General features: G+C 50.5%; 1 protein-coding gene across 1 annotated transcript; it reads right to left on the bottom strand.

The window, feature by feature from the left end:
* Nucleotides 1-1,802: 1,802 nt before the first annotated feature.
* Nucleotides 1,803-2,726, bottom strand: LOC117438964 (olfactory receptor 14C36-like). Its single transcript, XM_034074310.1, has one exon. It carries the CDS (start codon nucleotides 2,724-2,726, stop codon nucleotides 1,803-1,805), a length of 924 nt encoding a protein of 307 aa, XP_033930201.1.
* Between the last annotated feature and the right edge of the window lie 8,279 nt (nucleotides 2,727-11,005).

The raw sequence follows: 11,005 nt of genomic DNA, 5'->3' as shown, positions 1-11,005 counted from the left end.
AGCTGGGCACAGAGCAGCAGCTCCTGGCAGGGACAGCTCCAGGCAGCAGAGCCATGGGCAGGGAGTGGGGGGAAAGTGCAGCCCAGGCCTGGGGAGGCTGCGTTCAGGCAGCTCTCTTGGTGTCTGCCTTCCACTGCAGGTGGCTGCTGGACATGCTCTGCTGGGCACAGTCCTTTGCTTCTCCCCATGAGAGCTCCTTGATCTGCCCTCTGAACCCTGCTGCCCTGCTCTCAGCACAGGACACGTGTTTGTGGGGGTTCTTCAGATCCATTTGTGTGTGAAGGCATCTTACAGGCAGTGCAAATGTAAGCACAGGGCAAATGGGAAAGGACTGATGGACACTGCAGCTCTCCTGGCTCTGCACTAAGGTAGAAAGAGCTGAATACTTATGGCTATTTCAGTACTCTTCCAATTTTCAGTCATACATAGAATGTTTTATAGCCCTAAAAAAAAAATCAGCAGTGTTATACTATTAAATAAGTAACACAGGCAAAATGATTCTAAGGCCATGCTGAGCCTCTCTTGTTCAGCACTTGTGCAGCCCAGACTCATCTGAATCATGAGTATTAGTGAACTTTAAAATAAAGTTGGATTTCATCTGACATCCCTTGTGAACATCAGCTTAAAACCATTCCCCCTTGCCCTGTCACTGCACATGATGTAAAATGCCCCTCTCCAGATTTCCTGTAGGCTCTGTCTATGTATGTGCAGATTGCCAAGATGTCTCCCTGGAGCCTTCTCTTCTCCAGGCTGAACACCTCAAGCTCTCTCCGCCTGTCTTCATCTAGTTATGAAGATGTGTGGAGGAGTGCTCCACCCCTCAAAGAATCTTTGTGGCCCTTCATAAGCCCATCATTATAGGATCATAACAGAACAGAGGTTGGAAGAGGCCCTAGGAGGTCTCAGCTCTAACGTGTAAGGGACAGGATCAGAGCAAGTAGTTCGATGCTTGATTCCAAGCTAGAAAACCGCAAGTCCAGAGATCTCAGGTCCCCATTGGCCTTCTGTTTTCTGGCCTGGACAAGCCCAGCTCCCCCAGCCTTTCCCCACAGGCACCATGCTCCAGTCCCTGTCTGTCCTGAGGGCCTGTTGCTAAAGCCACTCCTACTTGCCAATAGCGTTCCTGAAGTGGGAATCTGAAACCTGGATGCAGTATCCCAGAGCATCCTTCCCTTGTTCTCCTGCCGTGCTCCTGCTCATACAGCCCATGATGCTGCTGTCCTCCCTTGCTGCCAGGGCACACGCTGCCTCCTGTCCAGCTCCTGCCCACCCAGACCTTTCCCATGGGCTGCTCCCAGGCAGGCAGCCCCAGCCTGGGCCATTGCAGGGCAGTCCCCTGCAGGGACCCCTGTGTCCCCTGCTCTCCTGCCCAGGACACCCTGAGAGCTCTGCAGCCCCCCCATGCCATCCCATCTCCTCACACCAGCACAACAGCACCTACCCTTGGGTTCCTCAAGAGCTCTTCCTGCTCCAGGCACAGAGCAGCCATCCCAGAGCTGGAGCAGCCACAAAGCTGCTTTCATTCCCCTTCATTCCTGCCACGGGATGACACATTACAGAAGTTCCTGCAGGATGGTTTATTGTGCTTAAATGGAAAGAGAGACCCCATTGACACCAAGGCTGTGGGTCACACAAGATGCATGGATACGTAAGAAGCAGGGAATGAAAAATGACATGTCTTTGAAAACAGCATCATCACAAGTGGAAAAAGAAAACAGCTGGAAAGCAACAAAGACAGATGTGCCCTGTCATGACCTATACTTGGAGCCCTTTGCAGAGGACAGCAGGCAGTGTGTGGCTGATCAAACACATCCAGTCAGCAGCTTCCTCACAGCATCCTTGAGTTCCTGGTTCCTCAGGCTGTAGATGAGGGGGTTCACTACTGGAGGCACCACTGAGTACAGCACTGACACCACCAGATCCTGGGATGGGGAGGAGATGGAGGGAGGCTTCATGTAGGCAAATACCACAGTGCTGACAAAGAGGGAGACCACAGTCAAGTGAGGGAGGCACGTGGAAAAGGCTTTGTGACGTCCCTGCTCAGAGGGGATCCTCAGCACAGCCCTGAAGATCTGCACATAGGAACCCACAATGAACACAAAACAGCCAAATATTACACAGATATCAATCACAAGAAACCCAACTTCCCTGTGGTAGGATTGTGAGCAGGAGAGCTTGAGGATGTGGGGGATTTCACAGAAGAACTGCTCCACAGCATTGCCTCTGCAGAGGGGTAGTGAAAATGTATTGGCTGTGTTCACCAGAGCATTGAGAAAGCCACTGCCCCAGGCAGCTGCTGCCATGTGGACACAAGCTCTGCTGCCCAGCAGGGTCCCATAGTGCAGGGGCTTGCAGATGGCCACGTAGCGGTCATAGGACATGACAGTGAGGACAAAATACTCTGCTGAAATGAAGAAGACAAAGAAAAAGGCCTGTGCAGCACAACCTGTGTAGGAGATGGCCCTGGTGTCCCAGAGGGAATTGGCCATGGATTTGGGCACAGTGGTGAGGATGCAGCCCAGGTCCAGCAGGGAGAGGTTGAGCAGGAAGAAGTACATGGGGGTGTGGAGGTGCTGGTCGCAGGCTGTGCTGGTGATGATGAGGCCGTTGCCCAGGAGCGCAGCCAGGGAGATGCCCAGGAAGAGCCAGAAGTGGCAGAGCTGCAGCTCACGCGTGTGTGCGAATGGCAGGAGGAGGAAGTGGGTGATGGAGCTGCCGTTGGACATCTGCTGCCTGTGGGCGTGGGCACTGTCATGGGAGAAACAGGCAGTGACAGGTTAGGACATGAGGGATGTCAGATACAGAAGGGCAATTTACACACTCATGACTCTGGAAACTTTCATGTTGCAGAGGAAAGGCTGAGAGTGACTTGGTCATGATTGTCTCTGAGGTTGGTTGGTTTGTTTTTTTTCCCAGTGTCACAGCTGACAAGTGACTTTTTCAGGGATACAATTCCTATGTAGGTTTTTTAAGGCAACTCTGAAAAGTCTCATAATGGGACAGACAGAAGGGCTCAGCTGTCTGTGGGTTAGTGTCTACTCAAGGTTGCTGCAGTGTCCATCAGTCTGGTTCTCAGCTGCCCTGCACTTTGTACAGAGAGTCAGCTCCTTGCCCAGCAGAGCATGTCCAGCAGCCACCTCCAGTGGAAGGCAGACACCAAGAGAGTTGCCTGAACGCAGCCTCCCCAGGCCTGGGCTGCACTTTCCCCCCACTCCCTGCCCATGGCTCTGCTGCCTGGAGCTGTCCCTGCCAGGAGCTGCTGCTCTGTGCCCAGCTCTGCTCCCTCTCAGTGCTGCTAGAGCCCATCCCATGGGCTGTGTGCTCAGCTCTACCCTGCACACCCCTCCCGGCAGCAGGGCTCTGCCCAGGGGCATCTCTGCCTCTGCAGGGGCTCAGGAGCAGCTCACACAAGTCCTGACAAGACTCTCGCTGCCTTCTCCAAAGCACAGAAGTGAATTCCCAGCTCCCACCTCCCAACCTGCCCATCAAGAGTGAAAACATCAAAGCTCAGGATCCTTCCTACTAAGGCAAATGCTGCCTCAGTGTCTTTCAGAAGGACCCTCTGCAAACGTGCTCAGAGTGATGTGGAGCTCTGAGCAGCCCTGACCCACACAGCACCCTCTCCATGCACAAGAACACTTTTTCTTCCATGCCAGGAGTTGTTCCTTCCCCCCCTAGTTTCTCTCCCAGCACCGTGGGAGCTCCCAGTCAGGCTGAGTGCTGACCCTGGCAGGCAGCAGAGTCCCTGCCCCTGCACACAGCCCCTGGGCTGCAGGGACCCTGCTCGCAAGGACAGCGCTGGGCACCCCTGGCTGCACACCCACATTCACAGCCTGCAGCCAGCACAACCCGGCACAAGGGACCTGCCTTGTCCTGTCCCTGCCATGGTGCAGAGGGAAGCCCTGCTCTGCACCACATCCTCCTCCTTATCTACACACAGAAACCAAGAGAGTTCTCCTGACACATCCCATGGACTGTCCCAGGCAGCAGCTTGAGGAGATCCCTCCAGGAGCTGCAGCTGCATTGCCCTGCACCCACAGCCTTACCATGCACAGGGCTGGGAAGGTTTCTCCTGCAGGGAGCTCTCAGCATCCTCCACTGCCAAGTGCCTTTAAGCTCTCTGAGGCTCACAGGTCTGCCCTGGGTCCCAGCTCATCAGCAGAGGCCCAGCCCAAGGTGGCTCTGCCTCTGCTGCTTTGGGCTCCCTGCAGGCCTCCCTGGGGCTCCAGGGGAACCCCATGGGAAACAGCCTGAAGCAAGCACTGATGCTCCTTCCCTCAGCTGGCAGACACACTGCCTTCCTGCACTGACATTGCTCTGAGGAGAGACAGTTTGTTCTATCAGCTTTCCTTAGAATTACAGAGTCATTTGGAAAATACTCTTAGGAACATTGAGTCCACCATTAACCAAACAGTGGCAAGTCAACACATTAACCATGGCCCTTAGAACATGTCTTTTAAATACCTCCAGGGATGGCAGCCTGTTTCTTGTCCCATCATTAGACAGGACAGGCAGAGCAGGACAGGCTGGGATCTCCTTTACGCCTGATGAAGGAACGGATTCAGCCTGGTCAGTTGAGCCATCTCCTCCTGGGATTGCATCCCTGGGGTTGGAAGGGGACTCAGCTCCCTCCCAGGCTCACCACACACCCACAGGATATGCGATTCCTCCTGTCTTTGGTCAGGTCTTCATCAAAAGGTCACCTACATTTGAGCTCCTTGTCTCAGCTTTCATTAAGAGTGATGGGGGCCAGGACTGAAGTGTCCAGATGCAAATCTCTGGTGACATTTGGCATTACAGGTCTGGTCAAAGTTACATGCAGGTAATAGAGACAGGCTGACGAGATGTGCAGGCTGGAGCATGTTCTTGTAGTACTCAGAGGCATGAGGCATCAGTTGCTATCAGTGAATGCTATCAGTCTGTCCTTTTGGCCACCCATTAGCTGCAGGCATTGAGTGAACACGAAGTCCATCACTGCAGGGTCTTTACTTGCTCCCTTGATGATCCAACTGGTGAACAGCCCAAGCATTCTAACTTTGTGCTTGGGTGCATCTGGCCTTCAGAGACAGCATCCTCAATGCACATCGATCGGTTATAGCAAACCTCATCAAGCTCAAACAGGAATTCAAGAGCACCAGGATGAGCTGCTGCTACTTCAGGAACATTTAAAGAAGAAACAAGATAACACAGGACCATCACTAAACAAAGCACGAGTACATGCAGGTAGATCTCAGATAGCCTATCTCCTCTTTGCCTCAGTTACCACCAGCAAGATCTCTCAAGACTTTGTGCTTTGAGAAAGGACCCTGGATGGGAAAGCTGTACAACCAGCACTGGATGGAGATCAAGGCAGGGGTTAGGGGCTTTGCACGTTACACCCTTACCAGTCCATGAGACCAAAGGGGTGGCATTCAAGGTGTTGAGAGAATGTTTTTCACCAGGACCTGCTGGTCTGTTCCTGCCCCACGAACAAAGGCACTGGACTCTGTGAGGCATCATTTAAAATGCTGCTCCTTAGATCTAGCTCTTCAAGGAGAGAATTGCACTGATAATCTCATGTCCCTTTGATGGCTGAAACCCCAGGAGGTGCAGCATGGAGACAAGAATCATGAGGAGGGTGGATGCCCCCTGCATGAAGGGGAAGCTTCGATTCCTGGATGTCCTCTATGTGACAGGGAACAGTTTGGGTTGGCTTTTGTCACTGGGGATCAGAGGAGTCAGTAAGAGGGACATTGTGCTCACAGTCACAAACTACTGCATCAGGGAGAGCAACCAGTAAAGGTCTTTTGTCAGCACCTGAGGAAGCCTCCAGGTTAATGAGCAGGTTCCTATGGAAGTGTAATTGCCCTGGTGTTCCCTGGCCAGGCAAAGCAACAGGGTGCAACAGTGTGGAGGGTCTTGGCACAACCGGATAAACACAGATGCAGGGTGGGCCAACAGGGTTGATGCTGCCCTGGACCTGATCCTAGCCACCAAGGAAAAGCTGCTCAGAATGTGACCATCAGTGTTAGCCTTGGATGTTGTGAGCATTAATAGTGGGGTCTCAGATGCCAAAGGGCATGAGGAAGGCCAGCAGCACAGAACAGACTCTGGACTCCAGAGGAGAAGACTTAGACTTACTTGGGGACAATTCCAAGAGTTTCCATGGGAAGGGGCACTGATAGTGAGGGAGCATGAGCAAGTCTGATAAGATAGATGAGAAAATGAATATGAACCAGCTGCAGTGTGTGCTTGCAGCCCAGAAAGCCAAACGTATCCTGGGCTGCATCAAAAGGAGAGTGACCAGCAGGTTGAAGGAGGTGATCATAGCATCATAGAATCATAGAATACTTAGTGTTGGAAAGGACCTTAGGATCATCTAGTTCCAACCCCACTGCCATGGGCAGGGACACCTCACACTAAACCATATCACCCAAGGCTTCATCCAACCTGGCCTTCAACACTGCCAGGGATGGAGCATTCACAACCTCCCTGGCCAACCCATTCCAGTGCCTCACCACCCTAACAGTAAAGAATTTCTTCCTTATATCCAATCTAAACCTCTGCTGTTTAAGTTTCAACCCGTTACCCCTTGTCCTATCACTACAGTCCCTAATGAAGAGTCCCTCCCCAGCATCCCTATAGGCCCCCTTCAGATACTGGAAGGCTGCTATGAGGTCTCCACGCAGCCTTCTCTTCTCCAGGCTGAACAGCCCCAACTTTCTCAGCCTGTCTTCATACAGGAGGTGCTCCAGTCCCTGATCATCCTCGTGGCCTCCTCTGGACTTGTTCTAACAGTTCTATGTCCTTTTTATGTTGAGAACACCAGAACTGCACACAGTGCTCCAGGTGAGGTCTCACAAGAGCAGAGCAGAGGGGCAGGATCACCTCCTTGGACCTGCTGGTCATGCTTCTTTTGATGCAGCCCAGAATACAGTTGGCTCTCTGGGCTGCAAGACACATTGTTGCCCCATAGAGCCCCATTATTGCCCCATAGAACCCATTTTTGCCCCATAGAACCCATTTATTGCCCCATTATTGCCCCATAGAGCCCCATTATAGCCCCATTATTGCCCCTTTGTTGCCTCATAGAGGCCCATACAGCGCTATTATTGCCCCATTGTTGCCTCATAGAGCCTCATTGTTGCCCATTCTTGCCCCATAGAGCCCCATTATCACCCCCTTATTACCCCATAGAGCCCCATTATTTCCCATAAAGCCCCATTATTGCCCCGTAGAACCCCATTATTGCCCCATTGTTTCTCCATAAAGTCCCATTGTTGCACCATACAGCCCCATTATAGCCCCATTATTGCCCTTTTGTTGCCCCATAGAGCCCCATACAGCCCCATTATTGCGCCATTGTTGCCTCATAGAGCACCATCATTGCCCCATAGAGCCCCATTGTTGCCACATAGAGTCCCATTATTGCCCCATTATTGCACCATTATTAGTCCCATAGAGCTCTATTATTGCCCCATAGAGCCCCATTAGAGCCCCATTATTGCCCCTTTATTGCCCCGTAGAGCCCCATACAGCCCCATTATTGCCCAATTGTTGCCTCATAGAGCCCCATCATTGCCCCATAGAGCTCCATTATTGCCCCCTTATTGCTCTATAGAGCCCCATTATCGCCCCATTATTACCCCATAGAGCCCCGTTATTGTCCCATAAAGCGCCATTGTTACCCCATAGAGCCCCATTATTACCCCATTGTTTCCCCATAAAGCCCTATTATTGCCCCATAGAGCCCCATAATTGTCCCATTATTGCCACATAGAGCTCCGTTATTGCCCCATTGATACAAGGAGGCACAAAAGCACACAATGGAATCAGTTCTAAGTAATGATCAGTTTGATGGCTTTGTAATGGAAAATAACCGTGGTGCCTGAAGGGAGCTGACAGAGTTTCAGGTCCTCAGAACCTTGGTACAAAAGGTGTGAGAAAAGCAGAATGGAAAACCAGGAGCTGGTGATGGGGTCATTAAGCTGGGAAAAGTAAACGACCCTTAAAGACCAGCATCACATTTGTGTGTGCATGCGGGAAACTGTCTGGAAAATGATGTAATATTCCCAGTGACCACATAAGGATGGCCTGTAGAGCAATAGGGGACACACGTTAGGAGGAGCTGTCCCCCGTGTCTCCCGGTGCAGCAATAAAGAATACCTGCTTGTCAGCTTGAAACTCTGTTAGCCAGTTTGTTCCTGCAGTTGTCTCTGAATCAGAGCTGAGAACATCTCCCTGTTTCAATACTGTTCTGAGTTTTGGTCATACAAAGGCTGTTTTGTACCCCAAAAAAAACCTCAGCAGTGTTATGCCAGTAAATAAATAACACAGACCCAATGACTCTGAGGCCATGCTAAGCCTCTCTGTGCAGCCCAGACTCATCCGAGTCATGAGTCCAAGTGTTAGAAAAATATGAATTTTTATGTTAAAAATAATCATATAGAGTGATAGTAATTATATTTGAAAGTTTGTAAATCATTAGAAGGTCTTTATATATTAACAAGTTGTAACTTTGCTGTTCTGTACCTTAGTTGTAATTTTGCTGTTCTGTACCTTAGTTAATCTGTAACTAAACATCACAATGGTAGTCCTAGCAGTAGAAATTAACATAGCCATATATGGAGAATGGTGCCTTACCCAAGCAGAACATACAGACTGACCAGAGGCAGCCAAGTGAAAACACGAGAATGCTGGCACCCACATGGGGCCTGTCCAAAGAACGGAAAGGTGAAAGGGACAGAGCGAGGAAGACTTGTTACCTCATCTGAGGAAGACTGCTTACTTCATCAGGACGACCAGCAGAGGGGGGCTACGCAAGCGCAGAAGAGGCTGATGTCGTAATGGGCAGATGAGGCAATCCCTGATGCATATGTATTAGCTAAGGTAGCAATTTAGGTTGAATATGCATCAATTGGAAACCTTTGATGTACAAATTGCGAACACGATGTGATGAGGTTGAAGCCAGATTTGGGCGCGTGCCCCTGGTTTCCCAGTGCTGCAATCAAGCATCTCATAGAACCATGCCGGTGGTTATGTGTGCATTCTTACACTAACACCAGTAGAGAACTTTACAATAAAGTTGGACTTCATCTGACATCCCTTGTGAACGTCAGAGTTTGGCAAACAACTGCTTCAGAGATGAGATGACTCCCATCCAACCTGGCCTTGAACACTGCCAGGAATTGGGCAGCCACAGCTTCTCTGGGTACCCTGTGCCAGCACCTCAGCACCCTCACAGGGAACAACTTCCTCCAAATGTCCAAGCTAAATCCCCCTTTTTTCAGCTTAAAGCCATTCCCCCTTGCCCTGTCACTGCACACCCTTGGAAAAAGCCCTCTCCAGATTTCTTGTAGGCCCTGGTTAGGTATGGGCAGATTGGTAAAATGTCTCCCTGGAGCCTTCTCTTCTCCAGGCTGAACACCCACATCTCTCAGGCTGTCTTCATCGCAGACGTGCTCCAGCTCTTAGAGCATCTTTGTGGCCATTCATAACCCCGTCATTACCCCATCATTTTAGGATCATAAGAGAACAGAGGTTGGAAGGGACCGCAGGAGGTCTCAACTCTTAATGCATCAGGAGCAAGGCCAGAGCACGAGGTTCAAGGCTTGATTCAGTCTGAGTTGGAAATCCCCAAGGCCAGAGACTGCACAGCCTCTCGGGTGACCGGATGCAGCACTTGCCTGAGCCTATGAGAACAAGGTTTCCTTCTATCCTGGCTCAACCTCTCCTCTCTCACTATCCCCCATTGCCTTTTGTCCTCCCACCAGGCACCATGGTGAGGTTAGAGGAATTCCCTTGCTTAAACAAAAGTTATGTCTGTCAGAAATACCTAACATGCCTACTAAACAATACCAAGGCATTAACTACTGATAATGGGAGAAGCAGACTGATGAAGGGGAGAAGCAGATGCTTAGTTCTACTGATAAGGGACAAAAGCAGATGCTTGGTTCTACTGATAAGGGGCAGAAGCAGATGGTTTATGGCTTGGGCACTGACCAAACCCTAAGGCCATGTGTGAAGATTAAAAGGTGAAAAGTTTAAGAAGAGGAAGACTCATTTACTTCATCTTGAGAGCCCTGCCCATGACCAGAGGGGGCACTGCGCAGGTGCAAAGGACCTTCTAGCTCATTATAATACGAAGCGGGGATAGATAACAAAAATGTATACGCCTATTGAGTAGCCTAATGCATATGTATGCCTTAAGAGAATAAATGTAAAGGGAAAACCACCCTGAGGTGTGCATACTTTGGAGGAGCTATACCCATGCACCTCAGAAATGCTTCCAGAGTCAGACAAGGAGGGGCACAAAATTACAAAATGGAATATATAAACCTTTAGTATCAGTTCTAAGTCATGTTAAGTTTCATGGCTTTGTAACAGTGGCAATGGAAAATTACTGAGGTGCATGATACAGAGAAAAAACAACAGAGGACAGCTAGAGAACATCCTGAGAATTCTTGTACAAGAGAAATTGGTAGAGGTGACATAGTTTAAAGGAAAACAGTCTAGAAGAACAGGACACAGGGATTAGGAGCAAAAAGTAAGGGGGAGAAGGGATTCCAGCCATAGAGAATAGCCAAGGAGCAGCTCCCATCCCATCCCCTTCCCCATCCTGGATGCACTGACAAGGGCACTCAGGAGAAGCCTGCTACCAGCTTCACATCCCTGGAGCCATGAAGCGTGCTGGGGCAATGCTTTCCTTTGGGAAGCAGCAGGAATGTAGCTCCTTCCCACCCCTCTTCTCCATAGAAGGCATTAGAATGGAATGGAATGGGATGGAATGGATGATGGAATGGGTTGGGTGGGAAAGGAGTTTGGGATTATCCACTTCCAACACGTTGCCATGGGCAGGAATGCCTTCCATAGGGCAGCTTGCTCCAAGCTGGCCTTGAACACTGCCAGGGATGAAGCTGCCAAACCTTCTCCATCCATCCCATCCCAGTGCCCCAGTGGGATTCCCTCCTAGGGAAACCCTTCCTTATCTCCAACCTGCAATTCCCAGTCAGAACCCATCACCCCT

This window comes from Melopsittacus undulatus, unplaced genomic scaffold (assembly GCF_012275295.1).
Source record: "Melopsittacus undulatus isolate bMelUnd1 unplaced genomic scaffold, bMelUnd1.mat.Z mat_scaffold_97_arrow_ctg1, whole genome shotgun sequence".
Lineage (NCBI taxonomy): Eukaryota > Metazoa > Chordata > Aves > Psittaciformes > Psittaculidae > Melopsittacus > Melopsittacus undulatus.
The sequence above is the reverse complement of the archived record's forward strand: the minus strand, read 5'-3'. Positions and strand labels throughout refer to the sequence as shown.